This window comes from Delphinapterus leucas, chromosome 6 (genome assembly GCF_059928025.1).
Source record: "Delphinapterus leucas isolate spDelLeu-1000000601 "Yukka" chromosome 6, BTC_Dleu_Yukka2, whole genome shotgun sequence".
Classification (NCBI taxonomy): domain Eukaryota; kingdom Metazoa; phylum Chordata; class Mammalia; order Artiodactyla; family Monodontidae; genus Delphinapterus; species Delphinapterus leucas.
The window spans coordinates 83,181,288-83,197,006 of NC_143134.1; the positions used below are offsets into that span (position 1 = coordinate 83,181,288).

Sequence of the window (15,719 nt, forward strand, 5' to 3'; positions counted from 1 at the left end):
TCCTGCTTTAACCCTTGGCCCCTTGGTGTTTTGCAGAGAACCTCATCCCCCACCCACCCACCCCCGGCCCATAGTTCACCCTGCAATTCCATCCTTGGAGGCCCTTCCTCCCCCCTGGAGTATTTGGCGCCCATGGGGGTGCTTAGGAAAGTTTGGTGAATTAATGACCGCTGGTTCAAACAAATGCAGCAGAGCCCAGTCTAGGGTCTGGTGAAGATGTGGTTGGATGGGGGTGAGGGGTGATTTACTCCGCCATCTCCCAGTGCAGCCCAGAGAGAGGGGCTAGGGTCCGCGTTGGAGGACTGGAAAGCGCCTCATCAAGCGTGCAGAAGTACCAACGCAAGTTGGCAGGGGTAGCCTCCTCTCGCCGCCCAAGGTTCTCCGGCGGGCGCGCAGCCGAGCCGCCTGGATGGTGCAATCTCCCGCGCGCCTTGCATTGATCAAAAAAGGGGTTGAAGCAGTAAACGCGAGGAGGAGCAACTGCTCTCGATCTCGACGGGGGAGCACGACCAATGGGGATGCGAGCCCCGTTGCACGAACCAATCAGCGCAGGGCCAGCGACAGCGCGGGCCAATGGGGAAGCCGGCTCGGCGCTGGAAGCGAGCACAGAGTCGGCGCCGGCTGCAGGCTTGCGCTGCCCACGCGATCGGTCCTTTCCAGTCGACTCCCAGTTCCCGCTTGTGCACCATGGACCCCCTGATGCAGGTGGTCAACTTCGGGCCCGGGCCCGCCAAACTGCCGCGCTCGGTAAGTCCCCTCTTGCGCGCGCCGGCAGTGCGGTCCGGGCGGGAGCTGGCGCGTGGGTGGCTGTGCATCCCTGCACGGGGCTCCCGGATCCCCACTTCCTGCCCGGAGTTCCCCGAACGCTCTGCACTGGCGTGCACTCCCAGTTTAGGATCTATCGTGGGTGGGCCTCTAGAAGGATACATTGGGGGAGGAACTCGGCGAGGCTTGCTTGTGCAGCTGTCGCTGGCGCCGGCTACGGGTGCGCCGCATGCAGAACCCTGCCCGCCCGGGAGTGCTGGCTCGCTGCGCTGCGCACCTGCAAACTCCGGCGCTGTGCCTTCAATCCGGCCGGGCCGGGGGCGCGGCGGAAAAGAAAAAGCTCCCAACTCTGCGTTCGCCTCGCCCCGCAGTGCTGCGAACCAGGCAGTGTTGAGTGGATGCGTGAATGGACACTGTGAATGAATGGTGAATGAGGATTGCGTTTACTGGAGGGAACTGCAAACTGGAGGCCCGCGCACGACCCCTCGGAAGCAGTGTTGCCTTTAGCCAGCACTTGGAAACATTGCTTTTCAGAAATGTAAATTTAAAAGCCTTCAGCCCAGCCCAGGCTTTTCCTCTTTGTCTCTCAGATACCCCACCCGTCCCTAAAGCCTTTTTTCTCCCCCTGTTTCACGCGTAGATTTTTTTTTTCCCCCAACTGGCGTGTCCCCTAAAGGCATTCTAATATTCAAATTCTGGTAGGCCTCGGGCTGCTAGCCCAGTTCGGTTCACTTTGTTCTGGAGCAAATGAATGACTAAATTCTCCCCTGGGCCATTACCAGACCTTTCAAGTGCAAGTGGAACTTACTCCCTGCCTTCCCAGCCCCCAGCCGGGTTCCGGCTCCTCCCCTAACCTCCAAAACCCACTCCCTCCACATCCATTCTCCCCTCCCACCGCCCAAGCTGTGAAGGAGGCCAAGTCTCTACTGCGCCTTGGACGCACTGACCCCTGCCGCTGCTGTTATATTTTTATTTTTCTAACCAGGATGACTCTGATGATATGTTGTAGCAACATGGTGCATAGCCAAGTGTTTTACAATTATCTGCTGTTGAACTGAGTAGAATCTCCCTGGGACAGAGACTTCTCTGTGTTGTGATAAGAGCAGAGAATCTTACAATTGTAGAAGGGAAAGGACATTTTGCTTTTCTGGGGGCAGCTCTAGTAGGAGCTGAGAGTACAGGGCTTCGTTTTTTCTTAGTTATTGCGGTCTGTTTTAGGTGAGATTCCCTGCCAGAGCTGTGCAAACGTTTCCTCTACCCTCACCGTTTTTTCCCCTCTCTGTGTTTTGGAGTCTTCTGCGCATTTGTTTCCTGTGTAATTTGTTCTGCATTTATTATAAAGGCAGTTGTTATCAGTAGTACAGTTATTTATTATTTATTTTCCTGGGAGGATTTATGCCCTCCCGGGTGCTCTTCAAGCTGGGAGGGGGGGCAGATGTTGCTATTTATGTGTCTTCTTGATTTAATTGAAGTATAAGGATTAGAGAAGCTTTGCAAACTTTTTTTGACTGTAACCACAATGAAAAATATATTTCACAAAATGAGCAAGTACCTGCACATAATTAAAACAAAAGGCTTATGAAATATTTAGCCTAATGACTACAACATGCACAATTTTGTATTCTATTCTGCTCTGGTCTATTCTAGTTCATTAAAAAATTAGTTATGATCCACAAAAGTGGTTGCATTCTGCAGTTTGAGAAAAATAAACTCCACTGGATTAGAGGGGTATGCTTTTTGGGTAGAAGATTTTAAAACTTTTTATAATGATTTTGGTTATAAACTTTTATAGATGTCTTTTCAAGGAATACTATCTATGAGAGAAATACAGTCTGAACAGAAGTTCAAGGATGATTCTATCAGAGACAGATGTTTGTATTTACTAAAGACAAGGATTTGCTAAAAGTTTGTTTGATCAGCCATTGCTAATGTGTCCAACAAAAACGATGACAAATTCTTTTTTTTTTTTTAATTTTATTTGTTTATTTTTGGCTGCGTTGCATCTTCGTTGCTGCGCGCGGGCGTTCTCTAGTTGCTGCGAGCGGGGGCTACTCTTCCTTGTGGTGCGCAGGCTTCTCATTGCGGTGGCTTCTCTTGTTGCGGAGCACGGGATCTAGGCACGTGCGCTTCAGTAGTTGTGGCACGTGGGCTTCAGTAGTTGTGGCTCACAGGCTTAGTTGCTCCGCGGCATGTGGGATCTTCCCGAACCAGGGCTCAAACCCATGTACACTGCATTGGCAGGCAGATTCTTAACCACTGTGCCACCAGGGAAGCCCCGATGACAAATTCTTGAACCTCTTTTTTTTGTCTCATTCTTTATTTTTAAAATGGTGTTTTTTCAGACAAGTTGCAATCCAGTTTAGATTATGGTTTTTTTTTTTAATTTTAATTTTTCACTGCATTGGGTCTTCGTTGCTGCACGCAGGCTTTTCTCTAGTTTCAGTGAGCAGGGGCTGCTCTTCGTTGTGGTGTGTGGACTTCTCATTGCAGTGGCTTCTCTTGTTGCGGAGCACAGGCTCCAGGTGCGCGGTCTTCAGTAGTTGTGGCATGCAGGCTCTGTACGTGTGGCTCGCAGGCTCTAGAGCGCAGGCTCAGTAGTTGTGGCGCACGGGCTTAGTTGCTCCGCGGCATCTTCCCAGACCAGGGCTCGAACCCGTGTCCCCTGCATTGACAGGCTGATTCTTAACCACTGCGCCACCAGGGAAGCCCTAGATTATGTTTTATGAGGTCTTTAGCCTGTATCTTTTAAGGGAACCTCCTTTGATGGCAGGATGCTTCTACAGAGGGTTTATCTCACCTATTTTGTGTACATTTTTAGAGCATTTCTTTCTCTCTTTTTACTTTATGGCAGATTGCTCATACACAAAGGTAGAGAGGGAATAATATAACTAAATTCATGCACCCATCCAAAATTTAACAACTAAGGACATTTTGCCAATCTTGTTTCAGCGCTCCCTGCCCCATACCCTCTTTCTCCCCTTCTGCCCCTGGATAATTTTAAAGCCAATCACAGATATCGTGTCATTTCACTCGTAAACAATGCAGCATGCATCTCTGATAAGGGCTTTCTATTCTTCTTACTGAAGTGTGTGTATATATATATATATATATACATATATATATGTATATATATATACATATATGTATATATACACAAATTTATGTAGATACATATATGAAATAGGTGTTTTTCTTTCAGTGTGTAGTAATTTACATTTAATTGCCTTTGGGAAAAAAACAATGAGGCACCTCCCTAGAAAGTGAGCTACGTGTTTGGGGGTGGGGGTAGGGAATGAGCCTTGCCCCCCACCCATTTCCTGGCACTGGAAGATTGGCCATAAGATGGGTCCCACCTGTCCAGTTGTCCTTGTAAGGCAGACTGTGGTTATGGGATTGCAGTGATCTTACAAGATGGGTCAAGGGGCTGGACTGGGGCATACAGCTAAGTACCTCTGGTGCCACAGCTGAGATTCTTCATCTGCAAATTGGGGATGAGAATATCACCTTCAGGGCTATTGTTGAGGGAAGAGTGCAGTACATCAGTACCCCTGACGAACCTTAATTCACAGGAGGTGCTTCCTAATTCCTGCCCACCCCACCCATCCCAGCAGACCAAAAAGATGGAAAATTGAGTTATCAGTTTAACTTGGGCCTAATTGATTTTTTTGTTGTCCCCCAGAACTTTATGCTTTTTGTGCCTTTGCTGTCAGAGTGCAAATGCAATTGTGGAAGGGACATTTTTCTAGGGAATTAGACTTTTCCCAAAGGTCTGAAGTTGACAGTTAAAGAATTGTTATCAGAAAACTTCTATACTTGATCTTTTTTTAAGTCCAAATGAGTTTTTATCTCTAAATAAATTCATACCTTTGGAAAAACTGTCTTAGCATCAGTCACGTTGCATAATTTCACTCTCAACTTGAGTGTAAGTTGCATCATCGGGGCTCTGTGGGGATAGGGGGAGGAAGGGGATTGGCTGTGGGCAGGGACATAAGCTTCTTCAGAGGCCTGGTGGGTGGATCCTCTCCCCTGTCCCTCCCCCACTGCAGTTTGTATGTCCAGAGTTGTGCACAGCATATTGAAATCATCTTAAATTTTCTTTTATTTTTTTCCTAGGTATTGTCAGAGATACAAAAAGAATTATTAGATTACAAAGGAGTTGGGATTAGTGTTCTTGGTAAGATTTACTTTTGGATTCTGTGAATGTCCAGGATTCAAAGGGAACCAATTAAAATGCATCATCAAGCCTAGAATTTCTACTGGGTCTTCCTGTAGGCCTTTGTAGATATATTTTTAAATTTTAATAACTTCCATAGCATGTTTGATTGAAGCAATTTTGAAAGCAACATAAATGCTGGTGAGGGGTTTATATGTCTCAGCTTACTGTCGCATCATTGGTTTTTGCTATGCATAGGATCTGAGATCAAAAGATCCTGTACATTTACATTAACAGTGCCCAAACATTTGTAAAATTGCTTCACATTCATTTTACAGTTTTTGCTGTTCTTAAACATGAACTCATTAATGTTGAAAAGTATACAAGCCTTTTTTTGAAGATCTTGCCTGTTAATAATTTCCTGAAGTTTCTTTGAGTTCTAAAATTTACTTTTTTTAAAATTTAATTTTCTTTTTCTTTTTTGATATTTCCAAAGGCTACAGACTATTAAGAGACTGTAGGTTTAACTGTGTGCTCATTGCTATTAAATTTTGTTCCTGTGGGTCTGGCACATGCACCTAGATTTCTGTGAAGTGAGAGCACAGTGTGGAATTTTGTGCTGATGTCCTAAGGGCAGCATTTGCATACAATTCCTGTTTGTGAGAAAGATGTGAGTGATCAGAGACCAAAGGATAAATTAGTACATGGCTCACTCAGTGAATATTGCCGCTTTTGAAAAATCATTGTGCTGTGACAATAAGGTTAAAATGTTTGCAGTTTGAAAATCAATTTGGATTTTCCCTTAAAGTAAGTGTGGCCCACAATTTGAATGGAAAATAACTGACATTTCCCTTTGTTATTTGATTTGCAAATTTTGTAGTTACAGCTACAGTTAACTTTTGTTGCTTTGGTTTTGAACTGGAATTTTTTTCTTGTTTTTCTTTCCACAGAAATGAGCCACAGGTCATCAGATTTCTCTAAGATTATTAACAACACAGAGAACCTTATGCGGGAATTACTGTGAGTTTAAAATTTTAAAGACAAAATTGTGTTACTCTTGTTTGGTAATCCATATACGTGGGTGTCTGTTGCATTATTTTCTAGACTCTGCTGTGTGTTCAGAATATTCCATTCTTACAAATAATCTTGTTAAGATTCTCCCAAATTCACTAGATCAGTATATAATGCTTTTTATTTGTTCCTCATCCTGCGTTTGTATTTTTATTTTATGTGGTTTTTCCAAAGATTTGAAATCATTTTATCTGGGAAAGATTTTTTTTAGCACTGTGGAAGTTAAACGGGCTTAAAAGGGATTTAAACGACAAAGAAGTGGTCATCTTTTTTTTTTTTTGCCGTATTGCCGTACGCCGGCCTCTCACTGTTGTGGCCTCTCCCGTTGCGAAGCACAGGCTCCGGACGCGCAGGCTCAGCGGCCATGGCTCATGGGCCCAGCCGCTCCGCGGCATGTGGGATCCTCGTGGACCGGGGCACGAACCCGCGTCCCCTGAATCGGCAGGCGGACTCTCAACCACTGCGCCACCAGGGAAGCCCAAGAAGTGGTCATCTTTGTCAGCATAATTAACTATAACTTAGTTCACTGGCTCTTAAAGTATTGCTTCATACAACCTGTCAGAATCAACTCGTGGGGGAAGTATTAAAAAATTCAAGTGCTGGGCCCCATCCAGACTTGTTGAATCAGAGCCTTTCTACAAACTTCATTTTTAACAGGCTCTTTGGGCAATTTTAAGGGTTCTGAACTCTGGGGACTGCTTCTCAAATGAACTTTCCTAGTTATCTGCACTGCTCTTCTTACCCAGAGGAAACTGTGTTCTTAAATAGATTGCTGCTTAAAGGAGAGGTTTTATATATTATATAAATATATTCACATAGAAATATGAATACGGTCATCTTGAAAACAAAACATTGTGTTTTTTTTTTTCTGCTCACAAAACTAGTGCATGTTCATGGTGGAAAGTTTAGGGAAAAAGCAAACTCACAAAATCAACCATAATTATCCATAACCCCACCAGTCAGGGGTAATCACTGTTAACGTTTTAGGGTCCATCCTTGCATTATTTCATTAACAACATTGGAATTATACTAATTATTTAATAACTTTCCCTTTAAATTGCATTGATAACATGCTTCCGATGGGGCGGGCTTGGTGACATTTTTGTGAGGAGCCCTCGAACCCCGTGCTAATGTCCGTGTTTGGAGCGGGTAATCACCGGCTTGGCTTAGCGTGCCAGGGCTGCCTGCTGGCTCCCTGTCATGTTCACAGAACAATCGCATCCTTCATGGGGTGGGTACTTGGAATGCTGGCCCAAGAGATATGGCATTTGACCCACACACTTGTGAGCCTTTCCAGCTTGAACTTCCGGTTCAATTTATGGGCCGATTTCTTTGTACCCCTGTACCTAGACCTCTGTCTGGTGTCTTTCCATCCAGTTCTTGGCCTTGTTCACTGCCCTGCATCTGAATAACATAAACCAGGAACGCTGCCTTGGGCTGCCATCCTCCCAGCTGCTGACATGGTTAGAGTCTCCTAAGACCTGTCTGCATGCTTTGCTAGCCTCCTGAGCCCTGGATATAGGCAGGCACGGCTCAAAACCAGATATATGCACGCCATCCCTTGTGTTGGCGAGACCAAGACCCTCTCACATTGCCCTGCCCTTTGGTGCTTTCCTTACACCTCTGTGCTGGAGCTCTGTCCCTTGGCCGTCTGCCTTCTGTGTAACCTGTTCCCAAGCTCTGACATTGCTCAAAGGCTTGGGTCCAGTTTCCCTGGCCTGAGCTGGTCTTACCCTACTGCCTGTAACCATGCCAATCACCATTTTAATTTTCCATGTTGCAATCAAATATTTTTGCTGTTAATCTTGATATATATTGGGTAGGTGATACATGCTTAGTTCTAAAGGATTATCAAAGATCCTTCTCCAGTGTCCACCTGGTTCATAGCATGGACCAGCACATATATACTTTTAGGACTTTTGGTTGCAAGTGACAGAAGCCCAGCTCTTGGCTTACGCAAAAAAAAAAAAAAAAAAGAAAGGAATGTATTATCTCATATAACAGAAAAGTGCAGGAGTGATTTAGGAGCTCACATGATGTCAGGAAGGTCTTTTTCTCCATCTCCTGGCTCTGCTTTTTTATATGTTGGCTTCACCAGATGGCCACCAGTGGTTGCAGGTTTAGCTCCTACAAGTTCTTTATTTCCCTCAATAGAAACAGCTCCTCTTTTCTAGAAGTTTGGATCCAGGTCTCAGAACCAAACCACACTGGCCAGCTTGGGTCACATGCTCATCCCCTGGAGCTGGGATTGGCCACCCTTGAACCAGGTGGACCGAGAGTGGCAGCCGATGCTTCCCTAAAGGAACAGCAGGGTGTTAGTAGCTCTGTCCAAAAAGTAACCATAGGCTTCCACCACAGGGCCCAGTAAATATCTGTGCAAGGAATTGAGTAGATAAATGACTGGGTTGGGGAAGGCAGAGATGGGGCTTGACCATCGTTCTTGTAGTGTACCCACCTCAGGGTAAAGTGCTGGAAGGGCATCACTCATTCTCAATTCTTGACCCTGTTTACTGTCACCTCTGCTTCTGCCCAGAGCCATTCCAGACAACTACAAGGTGATTTTTGTACAAGGAGGTGGGTGTGGCCAGTTCAGTGCTGTCCCCTTAAACCTGATTGGCCTGAAAGCAGGAAGGTGTGCCGACTATGTGGTGACGGGATCCTGGTCAGCTAAGGCCGCGGAAGAAGCCAAGAAGTTTGGGACTGTGAATATTGTCCACCCCAAACTTGGGAGTTACACAAGTAAGTGCTGGGAGCTGAGCTGGACAGTGAAATGCTGGCTGGCAGGTGGTCCCTCCTCAGCTAGCAGGTCACCCCTGCCCTGGGCCATTCTTTCATCCCCTTGTCAGTAGTTAGTCTGATACCATTTAGATTGGCTGTCTGTTCCTGTTAAGATTACTAACGGGCTGCTGCAGAAAGAGTATGCCTAGGCTGCTGACTTAGCTGCAAAGCCCTGGGGCTGGTTTGGCTTTAGGTATGGCTTGATCAAGGGCCGCCTACAGTGTCTCCCGGTTCTGGTGTCTTTCCGTGTCTCCTCCACAGTCAGGAAAGCTGCCCCCTCCTTTTTAGAAGATGGCTGCAGCTGCTCCTGACCTTATATTGTCTCACGTTTCAATGCCTTCGCTCATGCATTCCCAGTAACAGTCTCATGTCTCCTGTGTCCCATTCTGTATCAGTCAAGCGGCCTTGCCTGAGTTGCATTGTACCTTCGGGGCTGTGGGTGGAACCGGTTCTACTGGAACTGCATGGGCCGAGAGTCGCGGAGGCTGACGCACACAGGAAGCTGTCAGTGGACATAGGATGGATGGATACTGGGCAACAAGGAAAAAACCCAAATACTCCCATGCCATTCTTGAAGATTATTTGCCCCCAGTAACAGTCAAAGGGGTGGGATGGGTCATCCCTTGAGGATGTTGGTGGTGATTGTAATGTAAGATGGATAGGGTGCTTTCACTTGTGAATGCTCTAGGATCTGTCTTCCCCTGCTAGGGGAGGGGCGTCATTCCTGGTTGCCTCCTATCTCCCTAAGGAAAGAGGGGAGGAAACGTGTGGAGTCCCCAACTTGTCTCCTGTGATAGAAATTCCAGATCCGAGCACCTGGAACCTCAGCCCGGACGCCTCCTATGTGTATTACTGCGCCAATGAGACCGTGCATGGAGTGGAGTTTGACTTTATTCCTGATGTGAAGGGAGCAGTGTTGGTCTGCGACATGTCCTCAAACTTCCTGTCCAAGCCAGTGGATGTTTCCAAGGTAGAGTGTAAAAGAGGCCTGCGCTAGCGGGGGGCGGGTCGGGGGGAACCAGCCTCTCGGTTTCTCTGAGGACATTTTCATATATACCAGAATGGGGAAAGGCTGACAGCGTGGGTTGTCAGAATGTTTACGTCCTGACACACCCAGCCCTGTGTTAATCGTCGTCTCCCAGGGGTCACACTTGAGTCTTTGGGGAATTCATCTGCCTCTGAGAGTGGCGCATAGAAAATCCTTTTGTCAGCATCTTGGGAGTTACTTGCTGTCATCAAGGAAAGGTTGGGGGGCTTTGAAGGAGCCCCACCTTGCTTTGTACCCAGCTCAGCTCCTAGAGCATGGACGTGACATGTAGATTTCTGAGCAGCTCCCCAGGTGCATGCCATGGGGGGTATGATAGCTGTAAGGAATTTAAAACAAACTAAGAAGTAGCCTGCCTTTTAAAAAGTTGTGGTAAAATATACTTACCATAACTTTACCATTTTAACCAGTTTTAAGCGTACAGCTCAGTGGCATTAAGTACACACACGCTGTCGTGCAGCCGTCAGCACCATCCATCTGCAGAACTTCTTCTTCCCAAACTGAAACTCTGTCCCCATTAAACAATAACCACGGTCCTCCCTCCCCCGAGCCCCTGGCAACCACCATCCTACTTTTTTTATTGGTCTCTGTGAATTCAACTGTTCTAGATAACCTCACGTAAGTGGAATCATGCAATATTTGTCCTTTTCTGTCTGGCTTATTTCACTTAGCATAATGTCCTCAGGGTTCGCCCATGTGGTAGCATGTCAGAACTTCATTTCTTTTTAAGGCTGAGTAATATTCTGTTGTATGGATGTACACATTTTGTTTATAGCCTGCTTTTTATTTTCACTCACCATGCACTGGCAATTCTAAACAATGTCAGCTATAAAATACTCCCTTTCGAGCCACACTGTCCCCCGTCCTCCCACTTGGGATGCCACTGAATTTTCCTACAGGTTTCATGGGGAGACATGGAAGAGGGTTCTACATCTTACACGAAAAAATTTCCCGAAGTATCTTTAAACATCTCTTTTTTTCTAAAATTTCTTCTCTCTCAGGCAGCTTGTCCCATTATTTCTCAGTGTCTTCTGATTATCCCTTTATATAAATATAAATGGATAAAAAAATTGATTTCTTTAGGTTACCAAGGACAGCAGCCTTATTTTAAATATGGGCTTGGACGTAGAAAAGAGGTATACTAGAGTGAATACGAATAGATACAAGACCTCCACAGTGATGGGTTTGGGCTGGCCCCTCCCTGGAGAGAAGGATCAGACAGATTTGTAATCTGCAGGCTCTGAACTCTTGAGTATCGATTTGCTGTCCCGGATAGAGATTCCTTTAGAGAAGGGAATGCACTCCGAACGGGATTAAAATAGAGTCACTTCCTCATAAAAATTGTGCTTTGGAAGGAGATTGGGAAGTTTGACTACATTTATGAAAAATGACCCAGTGCATCTAGAACAGCAAGCTTTCTCTTTTGCAGTTTGGTGCAATTTTTGCTGGTGCCCAGAAGAACGTTGGCTCTGCAGGGGTCACGGTGGTGATCGTCCGAGATGACCTGTTGGGATTCGCCCTCAGAGAGTGCCCCTCGGTCCTGGATTACAAAGTGCAGGCCGGAAATAACTCCCTGTATAACACACCTCCCTGCTTCAGGTAACTCCGGGGTATGGCTTGGGGACCAGTGAGGAGGTCTCAGTATTTCCCATCAATACTAGTTGACTTTTTAAAGTAGGGCATAATGCCACGAATCAGTGATCTAATAGCCCAGATATCCTATTAAGATTCTCTGCCCAGGGCTTCCCTGGTGGCACAGCAGTTGAGAGTCCGCCTGCCGATGCAGGGGACACGGGTTCGTGACCCGGTCCAGGAAGATCCCACATGCTGTGGAGGGGCTGGGCCCGCGAGCCATGGCCGCTGAGCCTGCGCGTCCCGAGCCTGTGCTCCGCAACGGGAGAGGCCACAACGGTGAGAGGCCTGCGTACCGCAAAAAAACAAACAAACAAAAGAAGATTCTCTGCCCAGTTCACCTCTCCCTTGTCCCCTCTCTGTGCACTGTTTGATCAGCTTTCCTTGCCTTTCTTTTGGGGTGTTTTTGTTTGATCTTGGTAGCCTTGGTGGTTCACCATTAACCCGAAAGCTTTCTGCACATGAAGTGTCATGCTTGCATCTCAAACAACCAGTGCGGTTTTGGAGAAGGACTTTCAGAGGCCGGGCTACTGGTCTTTTTCTTTCCTTACTGGGTCTGCTTGAAGCTGGCTGCCTGGCATCTAACACACTGGCTGGAACAAACGCCTCTCTGGTTTTTCACCCAGTCTGCAGGGGTCCTGTTAGCCTGGCTTCCCCTTATCCGAGTGAGAGGCTGCATTACAGCACTTTTGGGGAGAGTAAGGCTACCCCACCGTACAGTCTTTTAACTCCCAGACTCAGGTAGTTTGTGAAAATCTTTGTGACACCTAGGATTTAACAATTGCCTGAGAGATTTTACTACTAACAAGCTGTGTGACCTTGGGCAAGTTGCTTAACCTATCTGTGCAGCAGGTGTCTCCAGGAGTAATTGGTTGCTGTGAGGATTGAATGATTAATACATATGTATAAAATGTGCTTGGTGAGTGCCTGGCTCTCAGTGACTTATAAATGTTAGCTGCTGTATTATTATTATTATTATTATTATTTTGCTGTAATATTATTGTGGTTTCTGTTTTAGCCCCAGCCTTAGCAGCGGGGATAAAAGAGCCAGAGTCTATAGATTATCTTATCTTTCCAGGGCAGCTATGATGTAAAATAGTGATGTGTATGACCCTCTTTATCTCCCAAGCACCCTAGGAGGTGGGTACTCTTATTATTATTCCCATTCTGCAAGTGAAGAAGCCAAAGCCATACTTCAAGAAGTGGCATAGCCGGGGTTTGAACCCAGGCGGTCTGGCTTGAGAGCCCAGGTATGCACACCCTGTATCTTTGTGCTCTTCTCAAGCAAAACTCTCAGTGTGGGTTTGTGTTGGAAAGATCCCATCTCTGGAGAACAGTTGGCTCCTGGGAGTCCAGCTCTCTGAGTCTCCCAGGTTTTCCAGGGATGGTAGAAGTTCTCTTAAAAAAGCGTACGAAGAGGGGCTCAGGCTGGTACAGGCTGCGGCTCCGTGGGGTTGGGGCTTTGTGAGAGGTCTCCCTCTGAGGCGCTGCCTGCAGGAAATTTCTTCCACATAATTTACCAGGGGAGGAAAGGAGCTTTTTCCAAAGTTAGAATTCTGATGGAAATTTTTGCTGGTTTTCTGTGCGGCTCGCATGGGCCGGAGCAGCTTCTCACTTTGTGTCCCCTGCTCTCCTCGGGGCACGGAGGGCTTCAGTGCTTACTCTCCTGGTCACCTGTCAATCCCACTCTGTTTCACCCTGGTTGAAAGTGCTTCTGAAGTGCCTGGTAGGGATTGGGGGGCAGGGCTGAACCTCTCTCACCTGCCCGTCTTATCTCTGGGGTTTCTGGCAGTGGAAAAACCGGTGACCACCGGCCAGCTGGGAAAGGAGCAGTGCTGTGCTGAGTGGTGCAGGACAGTTGGGGAGCCTGCGTGCAGGGCCCCTGGAGAAGGAGCTTCGGCTCCAGGCTGTGAGGTGGCAGGAGGTGGCGGGAGGTGTCTGTCCTTACCTGTTAGAACGTGCAGCCAGGGCCTGGCTTGCAGGCAGGTGAGTCTTTCCGGGGGTGGGGGGGCAGAGGCCACCACAGCTCCGCAAGTGCGACGGTGGGAGAAGGCAGGGAGAGCCCTGGCCCTGAAATGGGGCCTGAAATGGGGCTGGCAGTTCTGATCAGAGCAGGGGGAGCTGTCACGCCCTCTGGCACCTTCTCCATGAGTGACCGGGAAGCACATTTTTAAAAACTCCAATGGATATGTGTTAAGATGCAGTCGGGTAATATTAGAGTGAAAAATCAGCAGAAACAATGAGAAAGCAGGTCAGTCTGTCTAGTGGGAGATAAAAAGGTCTGGAGTCAGACCTGGTGGGCACTAAGAGAAAGTCCACCTGTGAGTGACTCAGAGAGAGTCACTCCCCTACCAGCCCCTGTGCAGGCCTCCACCCCAGGCCCTGACCGGTCGGGTCAGCTGGCCAACCTGGGCACCTGGGGTTGGGGCACAGGCTGGGGGAGGGCAGATACTCCCCGCCCAGAGCCTTCCTGCCCGAAGAGTGGGCTCAGCCAGACACCCAGAAACAAGGGTGGAAAAGGGGCGAAGTTTCCTCTCCAGACAGATCAGAAGAGTGAACACTGAGACCATCTCGGGGCAGGATCGCTAATAGTATTTGATCAGAATCATATAAACGTGGAGGACCAAAGAGATTGGGTTAAAGGTATTCTGACCCAAGACGCCCCTTGGTGTCTTGCTTTCTTTTACCCCGAAAGAAGAGAAAAGGAAAAAAGTAAGTCTGTATAATTGAGTAGTTACCCTAAATCTATGACTTGAAAAACTTAGATTTCATTTGGGGTGCTTCAGCTTTCAAGATTAGAAAATTGTAGTTCATGCAGTGAGAACAAGCAGTGAATGGAGAGAGGAAGCTTTGTGCAGAGCACCCTCCCCCGGCCCTGGATGTAAGGGGATAAGGCACCCAGAACACTGCAACCTTGTATTACATGGAAGCCCTTGAAAATGTCCCAAGTTTGAAAAGAAGCTCTTTTTTTTTCTTTTAAACTCGGAGCCAAGTGACCACAGGCCCTGGGCGGTTTGAATTGAGCCTTCCTGTAGTTGCCTGTAGCCCTGAGCAGTGAATTGGGGTGGAATAAAGGACGGCGTGGGCGTCCTGGGCACTAAGCCCAGTTCATGGACAAGCAAACGAATGCCTAAACTTCCCTTCTAAGCCCACAAGACAGTTTTACTTACCACGACTAACTAGCTGTAGTGTGAGGTAAAGTAACTAGTAAGAAACAAAATGACCCTACTGACCCAGGCCGCCTCACTTATCAGCATAGGAGTCTGGGCTGCCAAGGGGGCCTAGTACTTCAGAGCAGCCAGGGAGAGTTTCCCGGGGAACTTTCTGGTGTGCTTTTCTAATCCCTAGTGCCCACAGAGTATTTCTTGTTGCCTTAAAAAATTAACACATGGTCTTGGCAAAGATTCCTGAGGCGAGCAGAGCCTGCGGGGTAACCATTGTTAACTGCTTGCTGTGTAGGGCATATGCAAACAGAGCCGTATGTTTAATTATGCAGATGGAACTTTACCATATAGGCTGTTCTGTGAATTCTTTTTTTCTATCCAGCAACGTACTGTGAACACTGCCATGTCAGCTCAGACGCCTGCCTTTTTTCCCCCCTTTGAATTGCTGAGTGATATTCCAGAGAATGGATCTGCTGTGATTCATGTAGTCACTTAATGCGCAGGCTGAGACAGTGTACCTGCGCTGTGTGGGGCAGGGGACATTTTAGAAGTGAAGCCGTACTCAGTTAAAAGTTAACCCTGGTTAGTGGGGACCAAGTTTCAAAGCTGCATAAGCATTTTAGGGCCCCTGTGTTTTGAAGGTTTCGGATTGTATGGGGGTAGAAGCGTGAGTTAATAATGCATCGGAAGCTCCAGTCGACTCACAAGGCCGGACATCCTTTCACTCCAGGGGCATCTTGTCCCCGGGAGAGCCTGCTTCCTCTGAGCCCCCTACCTCACGCTGAGACTTTGTAGACCAAGGCTAAAGGTGCTGGCTCTGGGCAGCGTGTAAAATGGGTGGGCTTTCTGCTGACTGTGCCTGCTCGGATCTCATTAAGATTAGCCAGAGGGCTTCCCTGGTGGCGCAGTGGTTGAGAGTCCGCCTGCCGATGCAGGGGACACGAGTTCGTGCCCCAGTCCGGGAAGATCCCACATGCCGCGGAGCGGCTGGGCCCGTGAGCCATGGCCGCTGGGCCGGCGCGTGCGAAGCCTGTGCTCCACCACGGGAGACGCCACAACAGTGAGAGGCCCGCGTACCACACACACACACACAAGAGATTAGCCAGAGAGT

At 47.6% G+C, this 15,719-nt stretch overlaps 1 protein-coding gene across 3 annotated transcripts in view; it reads left to right on the forward strand.

Moving 5' to 3' along the window:
- The first annotated feature begins 497 nt into the window (after nucleotides 1-497).
- Nucleotides 498-15,719, forward strand: part of LOC111174568 (phosphoserine aminotransferase) — a 32,147-nt gene continuing 16,925 nt past the window's right edge. Inside the window, exons 1-6 of one of the 3 annotated variants that reach the window (XM_089913328.1) lie at nucleotides 580-747; nucleotides 4,879-4,939; nucleotides 5,869-5,938; nucleotides 8,523-8,728; nucleotides 9,565-9,737; nucleotides 11,242-11,411. In XM_089913328.1, the coding sequence (XP_089769454.1) occupies nucleotides 688-747; nucleotides 4,879-4,939; nucleotides 5,869-5,938; nucleotides 8,523-8,728; nucleotides 9,565-9,737; nucleotides 11,242-11,411 (740 nt within the window). In that variant the 5' untranslated portion in view covers nucleotides 580-687. Of the gene's footprint in view, nucleotides 748-4,878; nucleotides 4,940-5,868; nucleotides 5,939-8,522; nucleotides 8,729-9,564; nucleotides 9,738-11,241; nucleotides 11,412-15,719 lie in introns of all 3 variants that reach the window. The other 2 variants (XM_022573461.2, XM_089913327.1) reach the window with 2 other exon arrangements.